This window comes from Carassius carassius, chromosome 14 (genome assembly GCF_963082965.1).
Source record: "Carassius carassius chromosome 14, fCarCar2.1, whole genome shotgun sequence".
NCBI lineage: Eukaryota > Metazoa > Chordata > Actinopteri > Cypriniformes > Cyprinidae > Carassius > Carassius carassius.
The window spans coordinates 23,632,929-23,655,603 of record NC_081768.1 but is presented as its reverse complement, the minus strand read 5'-3'; the positions used below and the strand labels follow the sequence as shown (position 1 = coordinate 23,655,603).

Genomic DNA, 22,675 nt, shown 5'->3' with positions numbered 1-22,675 from the left:
TAGGAAAAGTTAATTTCTATATATATAAAGCAGCACACACAACAGAAGTTAGCAGGAACACTTCAAATCATAAAATACACATACAGACATGACAGAATCAGAAGAGCTTCATTACCAAGTGTGTATACACACACAAGGAATTTGACTTTATGACGGGATCTTCTAGTGTAGAAGTATAGCATAGTGCACACATACATTATAGTGTATGTACACTACTGACATTTTGCATGGAATACATTGTTTAACAATACTATTGTACACTCAACCAACTGTATTTATCACCACTGTTCTTATGTTGCTGCTGTTCATAATGTACATACAATCCTTCATTGCATTCCTATTTATATTCTGTACATACTCTGCTTAATACTGTATATAGCAACTCCACTCCACATCCCAATAAAGATGAATCTAACCTACTACATAGATAGGAAAAACACAGTAGTTATGTTTCCGGTTGTTGATGGTCTGACGAAAACACTTACGTGACGTGACCCATACTCAGTGGGCAGTGGGCAGCCATTTATGCTGCGGCGCCCAGGGAGCAGTTGGGGGTTCGGTGCCTTGCTCTAGGGCACCTCAGTCATGGTATTGCCGGCCCGAGACTCGAACCCACAACCTTAGGAGTCAAACTCTCGAACCACTAGGCCATGACTTCCCCCTGCTGTATTGATTGTATCGTAAAATGTACATGTCAATGTTTGTATCATTCAAATCGCAAGAATCTCAGATTTCCAAAGATATATGACACATTTATCTTTTATTTAATTTTTTTCTGTGTTTCGCGAAGTTACCAATAGGAGTACCGAGTGTGCCGCGGACAGTACACTGGAGCTGTTTCAGGCCAAGGCAACTAAAATAACTGTAAATGGAAAATATAAAAATAAAAAACTGATTCAAAATATTAACAAAACCTGTAATTGTATCTAAGTAATATACAATAACACAGGACGAAAAAGTCATACCATTACATATAAATCAGTAGATGCTACTTTATTATTAATTGATCCATTTATACATGTGTGTTGTGTGTGTAAATGGTCCATATATTTGTATTTTATTTTTTAGCAAAAAAATCCACCAAATAACATTAGTAAAAATGTTAAGACAGATTTTTTTAATCATTTTAATTAAATATTATATTTTTATTAGATATAATTTTTTATAAAGCCCTTTTTTATCGCTTCCTGATAATATATTCCTTTTAAAACAGCAAAACTACACTTTTTAAACAAAGCTAAAACGCTTTTAATACAAAGCCAAACTGTGCTCTTAAAACAAAGCTAAAGCTATGCTTTTAACAAAGCACTTATGGCTCTGATGACTAAAACTATCGATGCTCAGATTCAGATGGGACTGTAAGGATGTGAACCGGCTCTGAATTCAGGGGTGCTCCAAGCTCTCTGATTCTTTAGTTCTGGGCTCACATGAGGGCTTGAGTTTCCAATTTCCTTCAGCATGTGAATTCATAGTGCTTTTTTACTGGAAGGTGTGTGTCCGACCCTAGGAAAGAGAAAACCAGAGGATTCTTCACACTGACTGTCTTCACTTAGGTCTTTTTTCTAGTCGTCATATAGTACAGTGTAACAAGATTGTTAAAGTGAACTCACTTCACTGATCATATTTTAAATCTACATCATATATGATTCAGAATTGAAGGTGACAGCACAGATGTAGTTTCCTACTCTGTCTGTTACACTGGCTCATCTCTGAAACCAATGCTGTTTCAATCCTCTGACTCTTCTAGATCCACTGTTTTACACCAGTCATGCTGCAAGATCTGCTCGAAGGTCAGCCGTTCAGTTGGATCACGGTTTAGACACTGGACAATCAGATCACGGCATTCTGTTTTCAGGAGAGAGCTGGTTAGTCGTGACCATGTGACACTAATGTTAGCATGCACAAAAAAGCTTCTGAACGTGGTTAATTTAAGGTTAAGGGAATTAACAATTATTAGAAACATATCTCTGAACACATAATTCTAACATCAGTTGGTAAATACTAAAGTCTGTGTTTTAGACAGGACACTCTCTACCAATGTTTGTTAATTCTGTGCAGAAGCTGTATGTGTGTGTTGTCAGTGCTACTCTCTCACCTTTGGATAAATCTGGGTTTTCAAACTTAATTTCGGCTTGCGTGATTTCCGTTATATTGCAAAATGGAGAACATGTGTTCACCATCTCATACAATAACACTCCTAGAGCCCAGACGTTTGTAGAGACGGCGTAGAATCTGCCACAGATGAAGAGCTCAGGTGGGAAGTAAGCCTGTATTCCTGTAAGCAAGACATGATCAGCATTCAGCAGTTCTCAGAAGAATCATATGATCAGTAGTAAGTCACTAAAAACTGGTTTCCACACTCTGTTACACAAAATGCCAGCTCACCTCTATATTGACTGCGATCATAGCCATTACTACTAAGTAGATGACCACAGCCAAAGTCTATCAACTTGAGCTCCAAAGTGTGTTTTCTCAACAGGATATTCTCTGGATGAATATCGTTATGAAAAACACCGCACTCAATGCAGTGCTGTACTGCTTGCACCGCCTGACACATAATGAGGCGTGCTGTCTTCTCATTCATGTTAGGATTCTTGTTGATGAAGTCCAACAAACTCTCGCAGGGATCCGGATTCTCCATCACGAGAGTAAATACTTGAGGGTGCTCAAACCACTCATATAGTTGGATGACGTAGGGGCTTATTGGTCCTTGCCTCATCGTTAGCATCAGTGCAACTTCGGTAATGAGAGGTTTGGGATGCAGAGTCTACAGAAAAGATGCAACATAAGGTTAGTTAGGTAAAAATTTTTAGATGTACTGTACTTTACATTGCTTGGACCTTTGTAGATTTAATAAACAGAGTCAAAGTTGAATTCATGCTTAATGTTACGTTCAAGTGAATTAACTACAGTAATCAGCACTTAACAACTAAATACATATTATGTTTTGCCAGCTTACAGTTTGAAGATAATGATCCCGTAAAGTCTTTTGAATACGTTTGATGGCAACCTGCAAAAGATAAAAAACACAGTTGAGCATATTGAACACCTAACCTTAACCTAACCATGAAGAATTGAGTATTTAAGATTAAAATCTTTAGGTTCCCTCAAATTTTTTTCAGATTTGGCAAAATGTTCATCTACCTTTTTGCCATCGGAAATACGGATTCCCTCATACACCCTGCCGTAGCCTCCTTCTCCAATAATCTTTTGTACTATATAGCGAGTGCTAATGGATTCTGAAGAAAAAACAAAACAAAAAACATATACACAAGAACTTATTACATATTGTATAATGTATTGTACATTGTAAAAACTTGCTAGATCATTTGAAGTTGCATAAAATCCTTAAAGCAGTATGACGAGTTATTTTGTCTTCTTCTTCAAGATTTGTAATAACTTACAAAGTTATGTGCATAAAAAAATTGTTCAAACTGAAATAACATCATAAACTAGGCTAACTGCTAGATGGTTAATTCTTTTAAAGGCACAGTCAGGTGCCTTGTGACAATAAACAATATTAATATAGAAAAAATAAATAAGGCACAAACATGTTTGAGAGTCCAACAGTAGATGCCAGCTAACTGCAAATTAACTTCAGTTAAGTTTAAGCATATTTTAATAAACTTATTTGGAAAAAGTTTATTACTTCAATTACATTTATCTTGTTATAATGATCACAGATTTACCATTAGTTGGGACACAGTCTGAAGGCTCTGGGACAGGTGACAGCTCAGGATCATCCAGTTCTGGTGGAGACACAAAAGGCTCCACTTTATTCTGGCAGCAGAAAGGCTTTTTCATAGCCTTCCACACGCTCTTGAAGAAAGAGTGGATTCCTCTCCTCTCTCTACGTTCTTCTGTGCCCTTTTTTGTAACTAAGATCAACAAATTGAATATTAGCTATAAGAGATCTCTGACATTTTACTGTTATAGATACATGGATGTCCCCTGTTTGTAATGCAATTTTATCCTCACCTGAAGCCTCCAATTTCAGTCTCTCTGTACTGTCCTCTGAGATGACGTTAGGTGTAGAGTCATCTAATCTGGATGCTGTCTTTAGGTTCAGGCAAGCTGAAGCCCTTACTGGCTCAACAAGCACTTCACCTGGAAGAGTAAAGCTGGACTGCTCTGGGCAGCCATCCGAACTGGATAAAGCGCCATCGCTCCACCCTTCCAGTCTAGGTGTAGAGTTGTCAAACTGTGGGTCCAGCTGTGGTAGACAGTCCACTGTGTTCTTGGAGCAGATGGGAAGCTTCACAGCCTTACGTACTTTCTTGAAGAAAGAAGAAATTATTTTCTTCTTCCTCTTGCTGGTATGCTTTTCTGAAACTAAGAAAAACAAATAGAAAATATTATTAGTGGCAAATATGACCCAGGGTTGTCATCATTAAATAAAACTAAAACATTTTTAATTGCCTTGGCAACTAACTGAAATAGGTTGAAGCACTACAATTACTGAAGAAAAAGCAACACAAACATTAACTATTTGTGTAAAATTTTACAAATCACAAGTCGACCACTAGTGTTAATTACCAGCAAACATCAAATAGCCAACTATGCTCTTCAAAGCTGGAGAAACACTACAAAAATAACTCCAAGCCCCACTATAACCCATCTGTTGCTTTCCTGAATTTGTGAGTTGGTGTAAATCAGAGTTGAACAGTTTCGAACATATTTGTAATCTCACCTGTTGAGCTCTTCTCCACAGGAGGAGCCTCCATGACGCTCTGAGTGAGGCGCAACTGACTCTCTACACTCTCCTCACACACTGACGATAATCTTGAAGACATACTCTCCAGTGAAAATGTATCAAATTTGTGCACTGTGGTTGTTTGACTGAAGCTAAACTAACTCTCTGTATTGCAAATTCACTCAGAAAATTATCGTCTGTACACATATGATACTCCTACTCGCATATGAATCCTCAGAAAGATTCAGCGATCGCGGCTGCTGTGTGACGTCATGGAAATGGAACGCAATTTGCATAACTGATTAGAATGAAGGAGTGTCGATGTGATGTGCATTTTTTAAACTTCAGGCTTGTTTGAGATGCAGTTGTTTGGTAGGTTGGAATGAAATAAATGCAGTCATGATGGATATAATTCTTACCTCTCCAATCTTGGTATCGAGATCAAAAGCAGATATCACATTATTCACACGTGCTGTGTTGCTAATAGACATGATATAATCTCAGCTCTGTTGGTTTTATATGGAAATAAATATGCTGATCAAGACACTCAGAATGCTTGCTATTTAATTCCATAGGAAAGGTTTATTAATCGTCCATTTTTACTTTAGTACAAACATGTATTTTAGATTTTTATAGAAATATGACAACAATCACATTTCTCACACAGAGGTCGCAGTCAATGTGTTTGTGAACGTTCATGAATAATTAAAATATATAATCAGGGGTTTAAATTGTTTAAATTTACTCTGGGGCTCGACATTAAAGCCAAACAGTAACGTTAAGCATGTTGAGGTAAAAAGAAAAAAAATATCGAACTGAAAAGTTTTATATGTAAAACACAGTTAGTAAAGCAACATCACACAATGTTTTCACCATTACGACTTAATAGTTTAATAAACAGTTCAATAAGCAAGTACAATAGCTAAGGTAACTTACATTTTAGGCAGAACCACAGCGAATCTCACAGCAACCAGCCGATTCATGATTCTGTCTCAACCAACTGTATTTATCACCACTGTTCTTATGTTGCTGCTGTTCATAATGTACATACAATCCTTCATTGCATTCCTATTTATATTCTGTACATACTCTGCTTAATACTGTATATAGCAACTCCACTGTACATTATGTAAATCATAGCTTCACTTACTCTGCGCTTATATGTATATGAAACACTATACTCTTGCACTTCTGGTTAGATGATAACTGCATTTCATTAGCTCTGTCACAGCCAACATGGTCATGTGGGCCCCACATGGGATTTATCTGGGCTATGTGGGTGTCAACTGGGCATGGGCTCAGAGTGGGCACTTTGATGGGCTGAATGTGGGCCCCAGCTTGGATACATTTATGGGCCCCAGTTAGGCTGCCCATTATTGTTTATTTGTGGGTCCCAGATGGGCCACATTTGGGCTATATTAGGATATATTTATAGTTATGTAATTTTTTTTTTTGCAGATTATTTATTTCTATGCAGTTATGGGTAGCTACATAATCCTAACAATTAAATTGATTTAATTGCATGTATTTCATGTTTTATATCATTTAGGGTTATATCAATGTAACAATACAAGATTATTTATTTTATGAATAATCCTATTTTATTTATAAGTATCTCAAAGGGTTTTTTCATATAATCTAAAAGCACTTGTGTTATGCGGTCATTGAGTCATGCAATGATTGGCGTGGCTGTCTTCCCGCCCCTTCTCATTAAAAAACAAAACAAAAAAACAAAAAACGGTTGCTGCTCTCCACTTCAACAAGGTCTGCGCCTGCGTGTCAATGGACAAACTTTCTAAACTATCAAGGTAAGATAATTATATTTCACTTTATATTAGCCGAATTACTGCTGCTGTTATATAATTGGATGTAATTTTTTTTATATATTTGAAAATACAGTAATTGCAGAGTCACTAACTTAAAAACTTAACGAAGCCAGTCGGGATTGAACTGTCGTAGCTGAAGGGTTAACGTTAACGTTGTATAAAAAAATTAAAATGTTGGCAGTTTACTTTTTTACTTTTTGTTTTATTTATACATTCATGGGGCAGAGGCTTAAAACAAGTTTCAACACTTTTGAATGTTTCTGCGTGTAACGCAAACGCCCATATAACGTTCTCACTTCCATAAAAACGCTTTTGTGAGCACATACAGGCACGTCTGCTTCATAATAGATTAAAAATGCTATCTTTGTGGGCAAACGTGTCGGATGTGCCAGTGGAAATTAAATGGTGTAAATATAAAAGTTTGAAGAGTTAATGTGCTTAATTAGGGAACAGATATCAGCTGTGTCATTTACAAGGATGCGTCCTCCGGAGGTCACAAAACATTTCCCGTCTGCCTCACGATGGTCCAGCTGGTCAGTCAGCTCCACTGCGGGAGGGAAATGATGGTTAGCACGGCTTAATTGATAAAACAAACGAGATGACTCCAGGTGTTTTAACGACAGTTACTTTATTTGTTTACCGAACGGGCCTTGATAGAGAGCTGCATCTCCGTCGTGTTGCCAGATCCAGATATTATAAGTGTACTTTTGGAGAGCATAAAATTTATAGGTTACAGAATGAAATATGCAAACTCTGGTCATGAAGAATGCTATGCTATTTCATTCTGTTTGGTAATTAACCTTTTACAAAAATCCTGATAAAAACATTCATGAGAGCAAGTTCCTATCATCCATTTAGCAATGCTTTTTAATGAACGTTATTACAGTAATAAGCATTTTTGTATGAATAATAAATTTATCCATACCTAACATGTAGTAAAGTATCAAATTGGGATAAACTAAAATAATGTTTGATTTATTAATGTCCATCCCCCCCAAACAGATAGCACAGAGAGTTGCATTTTAGGTGTTAGTAATTTTTAGGTGTTAACAAACATCTCCTCATGCGATGGCATGACACCATGACAGATTTATTGTGAAGATGAAAGCCCACAAGAGTGTGGTAAGTTAACTTTAACGTTATACCTTTTATTCTGATGTTTGCTAGATATAAAGCTACATTATTTTTATAAAATATAGTGTGAGTGAACTCTGTCAAGCTGTGCTAACTGGCCTTTTCCTCCCACAGTGTGGCTGTCAGACTAGAGGGGAGATTCGTCGTATAGTCCTTTTACTTGCTCACTTTCCCAGTAAACTAGTATTTTCCTCCCACAGTGGCACCAGCAGACCAATAGGGAGACTCGCGAAGACCTAAAAATCGTACGATTACTTTAAATAGGTACAGGTAGGTGAACTTTAAAACACTTGAAGTCGTCTTGTTTGTTTTATCAATTAAGCCGTACTAACTAGCATTTCCCTCCCGCAGTGGTGCTGGCTGACCATCACGAGGCAGACGGGAAGAGTCGTCTCCATAAAGAAGACCATTTTATATGTTTTGAGATGATATGTGCTCTCTGAATATTATTGTATTGTCTTACTAATTAAGTACATTAACTCTTACATTAACTTTTATTTTTATTTACACCATTTATTTTCCACTGGCAAAATGTGTTATCTATGATTTTACTTGTAGCCTATATTTATGTTCATTGATGAAATATGGTTAATATTCTGGTAATTCTGTGTTAAAGTTCAGCTCTGAAAAATAAAAGATCATGAATAAAGCTGTTGATGTGAAACAATAACTTGTGTTATTGAATATATAACAAAATAATAGTACTTTTAAAATTACATTTCTAAACTGAATAGTGTCACTTTTAACTTGTTCATATTACCTTTAGTAGTATAACTTAAGTCCAAAATATGAAGTGCTGGCACAAATTGATTTTAACCACGCATGCTTTTTAATGCTTTTGAAACTGTACTAGTAGTATTTTAAAATAATTGACTTTTCTGTTTTTCTTTCTTACTGTTTTTTTAGGTATGAAGCTGAGAAGTCTGCACAGGCCCAGGAATAATACCATTTCATCCTGTTCTGTTCAAGTATTTTTGTATTAACACTTTCTATGAAGCCCATATTATACATTATAAGGGTATTCTTAAAGCATTATAAGGAATGCATTATAATACACAACTTATATGTTGGATCATCTCATGAATATTCATAAGAACAGGTTTAATATATTTACTTATTTGTGGTTATAGCTTTTAAGAGTATGATTATAACACAATGAACACGTTGCATTCACTTTTAGAATGGATTATATTTCTCATAGTTATAATGTATTATAAGTCTCATATCTTGCCATTTTTCTGATGCAACTTTAAAGCGGTCAAAGACTACTTATAAGTAGTAGTAATAATAATTAAAAAAATGTTTCACTCAAACAGCCATAAGATTAGATATCAGATCAGATGAATTTGTAATATGACACATTTGCTTTGAACTATTTTTATTGTAATATCAGTTTGATTATTTTGATGGTACCCCTTAGACAGCTGTTGGGTAACTCTGCAACTATATCAACTAGCGGTCATTGGAGTATTACTATGTCTGCTACTGTAAATATATGCTAACACTTTATTTTGATGGTCAACCAACAGATAAACTGACATAGGTGTCTTTGCAAGTACGTCAACATATTCTACCATACTAGATTCTACCATTCTTGAGCTTACTAATACTCTAATGAGAGTTAGTTGGGATGTAGTGGCAAAGTTGCTTATAGTCGATTGATTAAGGGGACCATCAAAATAAAATGTAACCATATAAAAGATTGCATTTTTTTTTTTCAGATAAGAGTATTAAGCTCACATCAATTAACCATTAGCTCCAAAGGAAACACTCAAGTAACACTCAACATCTAACCACTCACAAGCTGTAATAAGATACTGTGCAGATCTGAAATAAACAATGTCAAGATATGATACAGTCCATTATACTGTAAATTAAGTAGATTTAATATGGTGTTCATTGTGTTATAAATAATCATACTCTTAAACTTATAACCATGATTAATAATATTATGTATTGTATTATGATGTATTATAATTATGTTTATTCATGAGTTGATATAACATATTATAAGTTTTTTTATAATGCATTCTGCATTCATTAAAATGCCTTATGAGTACCCTTATAATGTATTATAAATATGGGCTTCATAGAAAGTGTTACCGTATTTATATACTGTTTTGTTTTACTTTGTTTTACCAAATAAAAAATGTGATTTAGAGATTTTGAGTTGAAGTCATTTTCTTCACATTTGAAATATGTTAACATGTAATTTAAAATGTATTAAGCACCAATTTTTTAGGTAAATAAAACATTTTAATTTAGAGTTTTATTGCATATTAGCACATTAACTTTATCAAGAGGAATTAATAAAGAAATATAAATGGGGCCCAGTTCTGACCCACTGTGGTCCCACTAAAACCCCATATAAGGGCCATTTGTGGGTCTAGTGTAATCACCCATCTGGGCCCCATAAGGGTTTTGTATGTGACCCACCTTGGCCCCAGTTATTAGAACCCATTTGGGACCCATGTGGGCCCCTCTAATGAACATCCACATGGGCCCCACTTGGAGCCCACTATGGAACCATCATGGGCCCCTATGGGTTAACAGACACGGGGCCCAAGTGAAGCTGATGGACAAAAATGTACGGGTCCCATTTGGGTTGCCCATGCAGGGCCCAACTGACAGCCCACCAAAATCCCACATGGAAATGTTGGCTGCTCTGCATAGTGACAATAAAGATGAATCTAATCTACTACATAGATAGGAAAAACACAGTAGTTATGTTTCCGGTTGTTGATGGTCTGATAAAAACACTTACGTGACGTGACCCATACTCAGAATTCGTGCTTTGAATTCTAATTCAACCCATCGAAAGTGCACACACACACCCGGAGCAGTGGGCAGCCATTTATGCTGCGGCGCCCGGGGAGCAGTTGGAGGTTCGGTGCCTTGCTCAAGGGCACCTCAGTCATGGTATTGCCGGCCCGAGACTCGAACCCACAGCCTTAGGAGTCAAACTCTTTAACCACTAGGCCATGACTTCCCCCTGCTGTATTGATTGTATCGTAAAATGTACATGTAAATGTTTGTATCATTCAAATCGCAAGAATCTCAGCCTTCCAAAGATATATGACACGTTTATCTTTATTTTTATTTTTATTTTCCTGTGTTTCGTGAAGTTACGAATAGGAGTACCGAGTGTGCCGCGGACAGTACACTGGAGCTGTTTCAGAACAAGGCAACAAAAATACCTGAAAATGGAAAATATAAAAATAAACTGATTCAAAATATTAACAAAAACTGCAATTGTATCAGAGGCTAATGTTCACACTGCAGGGCTTAATGCTCAATTCCGATTTTTTGAAAAAAAATCGATTTTTTTGCAAGGCCGTTCACATTTCTAATTAAATGCGACCTTTTGTGACCTCCTGTGTGAACGTGAAATGACCCAGAAGTGACCCGCATGAGCAGAAGAGTACTCAACGCTCAACGACGTCACTCATTGTTTGCGGAAGTAGCTAACGTTAAACATGGATGTCAACAACAGTGTAGTCAACAGCGGAGCTCTTTTTGGAATATTAAAGTTATTTTCCCAACGGAGCCAGCACAATTACAATCTTCTCGTTTTAAGAAGAAAATTTAAAAGAAGGAGGAGAGCAAGGTTTTTGGCCATGGCGTTTTGTCGAGCAGTGTTAGCAACGTCAGTACAGAGAAACGTGTGGGTGCGGAGTCGCAGCCAGGAGTGGTGGGATACTGATGTGAGTGGCTTTACTAATACAGAATTCATCAGTTTATCTTCTCGTTCCCACCTACTTCAACGCAGACATATGACGTTTGTAGCTTATCAATGACGTACGGGTCGGATACATGTGGCCTGGCCGTTCAGACGGAGGTCGCATTTCAAAAGATCGGATACGTATCGGATTCAGGACCACATACCCAAGTGGCCTGGGTCACATTTGAAAAGATCGGATCTGTGTCGTTCAGACTGTCATGAAAAGATCAGATACAGGTCGCATAGGGGCAAAAAAATCGGAATTGGGTCGTTTCAGCCTGCAGTGTGAACGTAGCAAATAACACAGGAAGAAAAAATCATACCATTACATATAAATCAGTAGATGCTACTTTATTATTAATTGATCCATTTATACATGTGTGTTGTGTGTGTAAATGGTCCATATATTTGTATTTTATTTTTTAGCAAAAAAATCCACCACATAACATTAGTAAAAATGTTAAGACAGATTTTTTAATCATTTTAATTAAATATTATATTTTTATTAGATATAATTTTTTATAAAGCCCTTTTTTTATTGCTTCCTGATAATATATTCCTTTTAAAACAGCAAAACTACACTTTTTAAACAAAGCTAAAACGCTTTTAATACAAAGCCAAACTGTGCTCTTAAAACAAAGCTAAAGCTATGCTTTTAACAAAGCACTTATGGCTCTGATGACTAAAACTATCGATGCTCAGATTCAGATGGGACTGTAAGGATGTGGACCGGCTCTGAATTCAGGGGTGCTCCAAGCTCTCTGATTCTTTAGTTCTGGGCTCACATGAGGGCTTGAGTTTCCAATTTCCTTCAGCATGTGAATTCATAGTGCTTTTTTACTGGAAGGTGTGTGTCCAACCCTAGGAAAGAGAAAACCAGAGGATTCTTCACACTGACTGTCTTCACTTAGGTCTTTTTTCTAGTCGTCATATAGTACATTGTAACAAGATTGTTAAAGTGAACTCACTTCACTGATCATATTTTAAATCTACATCATATATGATTCAGAATTGAAGGTGACAGCACAGATATAGTTTCCTACTCTGTTACACTGGCTCATCTCTGAAACCAATGCTGTTTCAATCCTCTGACTCTTCTAGATCCACTGTTTTACACCAGTCATGCTGCAAGATCTGCTCGAAGGTCAGCCGTTCAGTTGGATCACGGTTTAGACACTGGACAATCAGATCACGGCATTCTGTTTTCAGGAGAGAGCTGGTTAGTCGTGACCATGTGACACTAATGTTAGCATGCACAAAAAAGCTTCTGAACGTGGTTAATTTAAGGTTAAGGGAATTTACAATTATTAGAAACATATCTCTGAACACATCATTCTAACATCAGTTGGTAAATACTAAAGTCTGTGTTTTAGACAGGACACTCTCTACCAATGTTTGTTAATTCTGTGCAGAAGCTGTATGTGTGTGTTGTCAGTGCTACTCTCACCTTTGGATAAATCTGGGTTTTCAAACTTAATTTCGGCTTGCGTGATTTCCGTTATATTGCAAAATGGAGAACATGTGTTCACCATCTCATACAATAACACTCCTAGAGCCCAGACGTTTGTAGAGACGGCGTAGAATCTGCCACAGGTGAAGAGCTCAGGTGGGAAGTAAGCCTGTATTCCTGTAAGCAAGACATGATCAGCATTCAGCAATTCTCAGAAGAATCATATGATCAGTAGTAAGTCACTAAAAACTGGTTTCCACACTCTGTTACACAAAATGCCAGCTCACCTCTATATTGACTGCGATCATAGCCATTACTACTAAGTAGATGACCACAGCCAAAGTCTATCAACTTGAGCTCCAAAGTGTGTTTTCTCAACAGGATATTCTCTGGATGAATATCGTTATGAAAAACACCGCACTCAATGCAGTGCTGTACTGCTTGCACCGCCTGACACATAATGAGGCGTGCTGTCTTCTCATTCATGTTAGGATTCTTGTTGATGAAGTCCAACAAACTCTCGCAGGGATCCGGATTCTCCATCACGAGAGTAAATACTTGAGGGTGCTCAAACCACTCATATAGTTGGACGACGTAGGGGCTTATTGGTCCTTGCCTCATCGTTAGCATCAGTGCAACTTCGGTAATGAGAGGTTTTGGATGCAAAGTCTAGGTAAAAATTTTTTAGATGTACTGTACTTTACATTGCTTGGACCTTTGTAGATTTAATAAACAGAGTCAAAGTTGAATTCATGCTTAATGTTACGTACAAGTGAATTAACTACAGTAATCAGCACTTAACAACTAAATACATATTATGTTTTGCCAGCTTACAGTTTGAAGATAATGATCCCGTAAAGTCTTTTGAATACGTTTGATGGCAACCTGCGAAAGGTAAAAAACACAGTTGAGCATATTGAACACCTAACCTTAACCTAACCATGAAGAATTGAGTATTTAAGATTAAAATCTTTAGGTTCCCTCAAATTTTTTTCAGATTCTGCAAAATGTTCTTCTACCTTTTTGCCATCGGAAATACGGATTCCCTCATACACCCTGCCGTAGCCTCCTTCTCCAATAATCTTTTGTACTATATAGCGAGTGCTAATGGATTCTGAAGAAAAAACAAAACAAAAAACATATACACAAGAACTTATTACATATTGTATAATGTATTGTACATTGTAAAAACTTGCTAGATCATTTGAAGTTGCATAAAATCCTTAAAGCAGTATGACGAGTTATTTTGTCTTCTTCTTCAAGATTTGTAATAACTTACAAAGTTATGTGCATAAAAAAATTGTTCAAACTGAAATAACATCATAAACTAGGCTAACTGCTAGATGGTTAATTCTTTTAAAGGCACAGTCAGGTGCCTTGTGACAATAAACAATATTAATATAGAAAAAATAAATAAGGCACAAACATGTTTGAGAGTCCAACAGTAGATGCCAGCTAACTGCAAATTAACTTCAGTTAAGTTTAAGCATATTTAAATAAACTTATTTGGAAAAAGTTTATTACTTCAATTACATTTATCTTGTTATAATGATCACAGATTTACCATTAGTTGGGACACAGTCTGAAGGCTCTGGGACAGGTGACAGCTCAGGATCATCCAGTTCTGGTGGAGACACAAAAGGCTCCACTTTATTCTGGCAGCAGAAAGGCTTTTTCATAGCCTTCCACACGCTCTTGAAGAAAGAGTGGATTCCTCTCCTCTCCCTACGTTCTTCTGTGCCCTTTTTTGTAACTAAGATCAACAAATTGAATATTAGCTATTAGAGATCTCTGACATTTTACTGTTATAGATACATGGATGTCCCCTGTTTGTAATGCAATTTTATCCTCACCTGAAGCCTCCAATTTCAGTCTCTCTGTACTGTCCTCTGAGATGACGTTAGGTGTAGAGTCATCTAATCTGGATGCTGTCTTTAGGTTCAGGCAAGCTGAAGCCCTTACTGGCTCAACAAGCACTTCACCTGGAAGAGTAAAGCTGGACTGCTCTGGGCAGCCATCCGAACTGGATAAAGCGCCATCGCTCCACCCTTCCAGTCTAGGTGTAGAGTTGTCAAACTGTGGGTCCAGCTGTGGTAGACAGTCCACTGTGTTCTTGGAGCAGATGGGAAGCTTCACAGCCTTACGTACTTTCTTGAAGAAAGAAGAAATTATTTTCTTCTTCCTCTTGCTGGTATGCTTTTCTGAAACTAAGAAAAACAAATAGAAAATACTATTAGTGGCAAATATGACCCAAGGTTGTCATCATTAAATAAAACTAAAACATTTTTAATTGCCTTGGCAACTAACTGAAATAGGTTGAAGCACTACAATTACTGAAGAAAAGAAACACAAACATTAACTATTTGTGTTAATGGAACTTAATGGAATTATTTATATTTTAAAAATAGATCGGTCTACATTATTCCATGAACATTTCTTAATTTTTTTATTTCAATTTTTACATTTTGTGCATTTTAAAATTTTACAAATCACAAGTCGACCACTAGTGTTAATTACCAGCAAACATCAAATAGCCAACTATGCTCTTCAAAGCTGGAGAAACACTACAAAAATAACTCCAAGCCCCACTATAACCCATCTGTTGCTTTCCTGAATTTGTGAGTTGGTGTAAATCAGAGTTGAACAGTTTCGAACATATTTGTAATCTCACCTGTTGAGCTCTTCTCCACAGGAGGAGCCTCCATGACGCTCTGAGTGAGGCGCAACTGACTCTCTACACTCTCCTCACACACTGACGATAATCTTGAAGACATACTCTCCAGTGAAAATGTATCAAATTTGTGCACTGTGGTTGTTTGACTGAAGCTAAACTAACTCTCTGTATTGCAAATTCACTCAGAAAATTATCGTCTGTACACATATGATACTCCTACTCGCATATGAATCCTCAGAAAGATTCAGCGATCGTTCGCGGCTGCTGTGTGACGTCATGGAAATGGAACGCAATTTGCATAATGGATTAGAATGAAGGAGTGTCGATGTGATGTGCATTTTTTAAACTTCAGGCTTGTTTTAGATGCAGTTGTTTGGTGGGTTGGAATGAAATAAATGCAGTCATGATGGACATAATTCTTACCTCTCCAAGTGGAACAGATCTTGGTATCAAGATCAAAAGCATATCACATTATTCACAGTTCACACTCACATGCTGTGTTGCTAATAGACATGATATAATCTCAGTTCTGTTGCTTTTATATGGAAATAAATATGATGATCAAGACACTCAGAATGCTTGCTATTTGATTACATAGGAAAGGTGTATTAATCGTCCATTTTTACTTTAGTACAAACATGTATTTTAGATTTTTATAGAAATATGACAACAATCACATTTCTCACACAGAGATGCAGTCAATGTGTTTGTGAACGTTCATGAATAATTTAAATATATAATCGGGGGTTTAAATTGTTTAAATTTACTCTGGAGCTCGACATTAATGCCAAACAAGTAACGTTAAGCATGTTGAGGTAAAAAGAAAAAAAAAATCGAACTGAAAAGTTTTATATTTAAAACACAGTTAGTAAAGCAACATCACACAATGTTTTCACCATTACGACTGTTTAATAGTTTAGTAAACAGTTCAATAAGCAAGTAAGATAGTATAAGGTAACTTACATTTTAGGCAGAACCACAGCGAATCTCACAGCAACCAGCCGATTCATGATTCTGTGTCTTTCTAAACGAATCGGTTGAGTCAAAGATTCATTAGCCCATGAATAAACATAAATGAAACAGCCGTTTAAACGAATCGCTTGAATGAACAACTCAGTGATTCACTCTTTAAACGATCAGTACTTGCACTGGCGTTTTAATTTAGTTTAAAAGTATAATTTTCACCATCATTTTTTTGTTTGCATATTCAAAAAATGTAATAAATAATAAATTAATAAATATAATAATAATAATAATATTCCATTAATTATAATTTAATTTATCAGTTAAATGAATATGAAATCAAAGATTAAGTATTAATGAGGTTGGGGGAAAATGCCATCTATCAAAGTAAAAGAAAATGCCTTTAAAAAAAAACAAGCACGTTTATATGTAGGCTATCAGCTGATAGAAAAAAGAAATAAGTATATTGCTTCAGAATTGATCATATTTTATATGAGAAAGAAGAAGAAGACCTTTGGTGTAAAACGTGATTAGGATAGTTTTGAATAGAATGGAAATGATTGTTTTACAGACCTGGCAACCTTAACGAATCAAATCTACCGAAGCATTTGAATCCAAACTGCGGACTGATGGAGGAACTTAAAGGGGATGTATGTACAATTTTGACCCTTCTGAAGTCAAAAAATTACCAAATATGTTTGTAGATATTTAGGAAACATGTTATGTTTACATGAATAGTGAGAGCAGATCGAATGTGTCACATGTTTTAAACTCAACAAAATAATATTAATCTATTAAGAGCATGCTCACAGATAAAAACAACAGCATTGGATCAAGTGGAATAGAATCCTGAATGGGCCTCAAATATAGGCCCTCGTCCTACCCTGTCAGATTTTGCTACCTCTCATTTACACAGTGGCTAGTACAATTCGATAATGAATTCGGTAATGCTACCTGTAAAATTCAGGTTTACTAACGTCTACACCTACCACATACCCTAAACCTACACTGTTAAAAATTGCTGTAGTTTTTACAGTAAACATTTACAATAGTCTACTGTGTTTTTAATTTTACAGCATTACTGTATTTTGCCATGTGGGAGCATACATAATTGCTGTGAATTTTAGAGGTCCAATAATATACTGTGTGTTTTTTTTTAAGGTAGATCACTCTTATTGCATGTTCCTATGACTTCTGCAGTAAATGCTTTTTTAAGAAAAAGAAAAAAACTGTTGCAGAAGTTTTCGTCATCTTCAGTGGACATCTTGGGAGTTGGGACTTTCCATTGTTTGGTTTTTATGTTTATTTAAATTTGTATAAATTATAAAAGCAAACAACTTGAGCCATATTCCATTCCAGTTGGTGGCGATAATGCACCAATAAGCTAGGTTGCCAACCGCCAATAAACACCAAAAATGAAGAAGCTGGGACTTTCCACCATAGACATGTATAGAAAGGCTAGATGGCTCAAGGCGGAGTCAGCTTTACAACCTATTCTTTTGTCTAAATGTCATTTTGTGGATGTGGTTGTATTTATTTGCTGGCTAGCAGTGAAGAGGTCGTAAGTGAGTCACCAAGCAATTGTAAATTGGTGGGAGAGGCAGGGTTAGTCTTTCGTTTCAACATAGCTTTGAGTTACACATGATTTCCAAGTGGTTTGGTTTCTTAAAAACATCTTTACATTTGGTTTACTTTGTTGGTTTTTTGTTTACAGAACTTCTGATTACGCTTGTGGAAAATGAGAGGAGGAGAGGGAGGGAGCTGTATTGATTATATTGTATTGATGGAAAGAGTTTTGTGTCCAATTGTGTCTTAATGTTTGTTTGTTTTTTGTATATTTTGTATATTTTTTTTGTAAGTTTTTTCTAATTGTGTGCCTTTGGACCTAAGTAAAAAAACAAAAAACAAAGACCCATCTCTTTTCTCTTTATTTTACAGAATGGCAACTTGAGACAGATTTATATTATACATAAATTTACACATGTATTTAATAATGTAAATATTAGTAATAAACTAAATTGCACTATTTCATGTTTCATGTACCTTATAAATATTGACATCATTACTGTGTGTGTGTATGGGTATACCTAGTACTTTACCTGTCTAGTCTACTTAATCAGAGGTGGGTAGAGTACCCAAAAACTGTACTCAAGTAAAAGTAAAAGTACTTCTAGAAATATTTACTCAAGTAAAAGTAAAAGTACTAGTCTTGAATAGTTACTTGAGTAAGAGTAAAAGAGTATCGGATAAAAAATCTACTCAAGTAGTTAGTTACTAGTTACTTTGGGTCATATATACTGAGCCTATTTTTATTTAGATATATAGATAAAATGTATGTAATGTATGTGTGCGTGTATAAATGTATATATTTCATCAGCCTTTACTCCAATTTATGTAATTTATTATAAAACCCTGTCTGTTTACTTAAGTAACAGATTTAGGTGTCATGCCATAACATATTTTGAATACGACTGACTTCATATTAAATGTGAATTTAACATTGAAAGTTAATGTGATATAAAAATTGCTATTAATCTTTCATTGTTCAGAAAGAGAGCAAATAACATTTACATTATTAAATATCATTTTCACTGACAGTCTAGATTTCAATCACTCTCAGAAACTCCCATTAAAATCACTGAAACTGTTAACACTGTAAAATCAATATCTTAATTAAAGATTCGTACACACATCTGCACTGATGCACATCTGTATTCAGTCAGGAGCGAGTGAAGGAAGCACCGGCATTTTAGCGATGACTCATCGGAACACCTCTGATTGGCCAATGCTTTAATAAGCTAAAAAAGAATCATGTGTGACTGGTTATAATGCGCAGCGCTGTATAAACGCATCTATCTCTGGCTCAGCGCCAGCAAGCAATCACAGATCTGAATTTAGCAGCTGGACTTGCTGAACGTACTCGCAGCGGTGTGACTGTATTACAATTAATAAAATCTTAATCGGCTATTTTTTGTCTTTTGGACGCTGCATTCAACATGACTCCCCTCTGTTATAAGCCACACACATACAACAAACTAATGTCACAGTGGTATCGTGTACTGTAATCGAATGTAGCCCAAGTTATTACCTGTTGAACAGTAGACAGCACACGCGGTGTTCATCTAATAAGGATCTCCATCGCTAGCAAATAATAGCCTTTGCAGATTTGCTTTCAATTTAGTGCAGTTCCAGCCACGTTTTCAACGCTGCTGATGTTAAACGTTACAACTCTGAGTGAACCACTTCAGACGCTCAGCGCGTGCGGCAGGGAACTGAACGACTCATTCAACCTGATTCATGAACCAATTCACTCGTTTGCCAATTGGTTTGATCAAGCCTTTGAACAGAATTGACTCAAAAGAATGAATCATTCGCGAATGGGCATCGTTCATTGCCCAGAGAAAAGTAGACGGCGCGTTTGGAATAAACTGAAGCATTTATAACATTTATTGCATTAAGATAAAGTAACGAGAGGAGCCTCGCCCACAGTAACGAAGTAAAAGTACAGATATTTCCCCCAATATTTACTCAAGTAAGAGTATAAAGTACCCATCTTTAAATGTACTCCGAAAAGTATTAGTTACCCCCAAAAATTACTCAAGTAAATGTAACAAAGTAAATGTAACTCGTTACTACCCACCTCTGTACTTAATATACTATTTTCTTAATAAACTCCGTGGCTATAATTTTTCACAAGTATGCAGTTAAATAGCCGCATCCCTGGAGTTTATGACACACCAAGCCGTTTGAAAATCGGTTGAAAATTGAGCAAAATATAGTTATTTCAGCACTACATGCACAATAGACTTTAATGTTATAACTGGACGAGCGGTCCTGTCCTAAGATGGCCGCCGTGTGACGTCTTCGGGTCCCATTGGCTCTCAGCGCCGGTAAGCTATCTAGCCTTTCTATACATGTCTATGCTTTCCACGCGCTTGCGTCATCATCACCAGCACTAAATTTTCGCGCTCACCTCGTGCTCTACGGTAAACGGAGGAGGAGGATCTCTAGTGAAAGCGAGTCAAGGTGTGTTACATCTACAATATGGAATCCTTTTACATCCACGTTGCAAAATGGATAATCTAGATTATTTGTCTAATTTTATGATGAATTTGCTTGATGAGTCGTCACAGATTAATGATTAGCTCAGCTGTCTATATTTTCTTCACCATTAAAGTGTGGCCTGGCTGTTATTTTACTATAAAATTTTTGATAACTGCTCGGTATAAAATTATTTTACATTGTTGTTGGTAGTAGACATGTAAGCTTTTAAACGTTTTAAGCTTTTAACTTGATTGTGTTGGTTTTATGCAGTTAAATAGTGTTTACCATCACCAGTCTGCTGCTAAAGAGCATCAGGTACAGATGTGTGATAAAACATTTAAATGCCATGAAGACATTTGTGAAGTTCAATGTGGGACCCTAACACAGCTTTTGTCTCATTTAAAGAGCCATATTCAGTCAGGTCTGGAGATCCGGTGCCCATTTGGTCAAGACATTTAAGGTGAGATCTACATTTGCATCACATGTATCACAGACACATAAAATGTTGTGAAAGATCCTGCTATGACCATGGAAACCCCAGTTTCAGATGTGTCTGAGAGTGAGAGATTAGTAGTTGCAGATCAAAATCTTTCTGAAGTTGTGGATAAATCGCTTTTTCTAAGAAATTTAACCCTCTTCTATCTGAAACTGCAAGCTAAATTGCTATTGCCTGAGTCTACCATTCAAGGCATTGTTGAAGAATTTCAAAACATCCATGACATTGGGCAGTCATATTTTCTTAGCAAACTGAGAGAAAAGCTTGCTTTGCTTGAATTACCAGAGGAAAGGATTAATTAATATGGTTTTAAATATGGATATGTTTCTTAAACAAATGCATCGCTTCACTTCAGAAGGCCTGAGCCATGTGGAGTACTTTTATGATCGATGGATGCACTTTTTGGGCTTTCAAAATCATTCACTACCATAATAAAGCTGAGAAGAGCTAGGACATTTTTTTTTTTTTATGTAACTCCGATTTTATTTGTCTGAAAGAAGAAAGTAATTTACTCCTAGGATAGCATGAGTAAATCATGGTAATTTTCACTTCATTTAATTCTTTTCAGACTATCCCTTTAACATGAGCTATACAACACTTATTAATCTATGCCCTGCCCTGCCATATTCTTATTTTATTTTTTGTAGGTGAATCCATGACCCCAAGCAAGTGGATGTTGTCCGTCGAGAGGGAAGTTGTCCTGGGCCCATTTTCAGAGGCATTTGTTGAGGGCCTGGCAGCATTGTTTGCGACCTATTACAACTTAAATCTTGCTTATCAGGATGACGTTGCATGCACGCTGGAATTTATTCAGAGGTATTTCAGAGCATATAATCTTACTCAGTATTTGTTTTTGTTTTTTAGGTTTTCAATTTAGGATAGTTTATCTTAATTAGATATTTTATGGAAAAGTTTTCGAATGGACAACAAAAAATTGCTAACCACATACTGAATAGAGAATTATTTTATTCACGGCATGTTACTAAAAAGTGCAAGGTGCATCTGGATTAAAAACTTGACAAGCACAAGCAGATGCTTCAAGTTGCTTTTCTTCAGTACTTCCATTCCAGCAAACATTCACTCTTTTGTGTTGTAGACTATTTAAGAATAATCACCTGGATTCAATTAGCAAGAATAGAATGCCAAGAGTATAGCAGTTAAGTATAGCACAACTGTAGCAAATGATCTATTATAAATATGCAAATAATTCAAATGCTACAAACAATGCAAAAACCATATAGAAAATAAAAGAAATTATCATAATGACTAAAATAACAATGAAAGATGCTATTTTAAATCTGTATTATAATATAATCTATACATTTTGTTTATTGTAAACATGGAACGCAAAATATTTTTACATTAATTTCTTATAAAATTAAATGACCCTAACTCTTTAATGAAATTAAATGTAATTTGAATTGTCAGAGTAATTTTGTATTTTATTTTTAAGTTTATAATTTTTTTGATAATTAGTTGGTGTGTGTGTGTGTGTTTTTCCCACAGAGGACTTGTGGGCATCAACCCGGAAACTGGATCAAGAGTTACTGCTGGATAGCGAGACAAGAAAATGCATGGAATGAACCCACATGTATGCACACTGTTGTGTAAACTAATGGACTTTCAATGGCTTGTCATTTAAAGTATTCCAATAGAATTGATACCAGAGACTGA

At 36.0% G+C, this 22,675-nt stretch overlaps 2 protein-coding genes across 2 annotated transcripts; both read right to left on the bottom strand.

Annotated features, from left to right (window-relative positions):
- Positions 1-1,536: 1,536 nt before the first annotated feature.
- Positions 1,537-4,793, bottom strand: LOC132157608 (serine/threonine-protein kinase pim-2-like). The gene is made up of 8 exons (XM_059566959.1): positions 4,691-4,793; positions 3,979-4,332; positions 3,690-3,878; positions 3,145-3,239; positions 2,960-3,010; positions 2,386-2,767; positions 2,096-2,275; positions 1,537-1,845 (listed from the first exon to the last, which is right to left on the bottom strand). Exons 1-8 carry the CDS (start codon positions 4,791-4,793, stop codon positions 1,727-1,729), a joined length of 1,473 nt encoding a protein of 490 aa, XP_059422942.1. The 3' UTR covers positions 1,537-1,726.
- Positions 4,794-12,445: 7,652 nt separating this feature from the next.
- On the bottom strand, positions 12,446-13,381 carry LOC132156613 (serine/threonine-protein kinase pim-3-like). The gene is made up of 3 exons (XM_059565558.1): positions 13,112-13,381; positions 12,822-13,001; positions 12,446-12,573 (listed from the first exon to the last, which is right to left on the bottom strand). The coding sequence occupies exons 1-3, from the start codon at positions 13,365-13,367 to the stop codon at positions 12,455-12,457; spliced, it is 555 nt and encodes a 184-aa protein (XP_059421541.1). The 5' UTR covers positions 13,368-13,381; the 3' UTR covers positions 12,446-12,454.
- Between the last annotated feature and the right edge of the window lie 9,294 nt (positions 13,382-22,675).

Bases quoted from the DNA above. Each gene is read 5' to 3' on its own strand.
- LOC132157608 (XM_059566959.1), bottom strand. From the start codon at position 4,793: ATGTCTTCAAGATTATCGTCAGTGTGTGAGGAGAGTGTAGAGAGTCAG. The intron at 3,879-3,978 runs GTGAGGATAAAA...TGTTGATCTTAG, and splicing joins ACTGAAATTGGAGGCTTCAG to TTACAAAAAAGGGCACAGAA. The intron at 2,768-2,959 runs GTAAGCTGGCAA...TCTTTTCTGTAG, and splicing joins GGGATCATTATCTTCAAACT to ACTCTGCATCCCAAACCTCT.
- LOC132156613 (XM_059565558.1), bottom strand. From the start codon at position 13,367: ATGGAGAATCCGGATCCCTGCGAGAGTTTGTTGGACTTCATCAACAAG. The intron at 13,002-13,111 runs GTGAGCTGGCAT...TCTTGCTTACAG, and splicing joins TGATCGCAGTCAATATAGAG to GAATACAGGCTTACTTCCCA. The intron at 12,574-12,821 runs GTGAGAGTAGCA...TCCTGAAAACAG, and splicing joins AAACCCAGATTTATCCAAAG to AATGCCGTGATCTGATTGTC.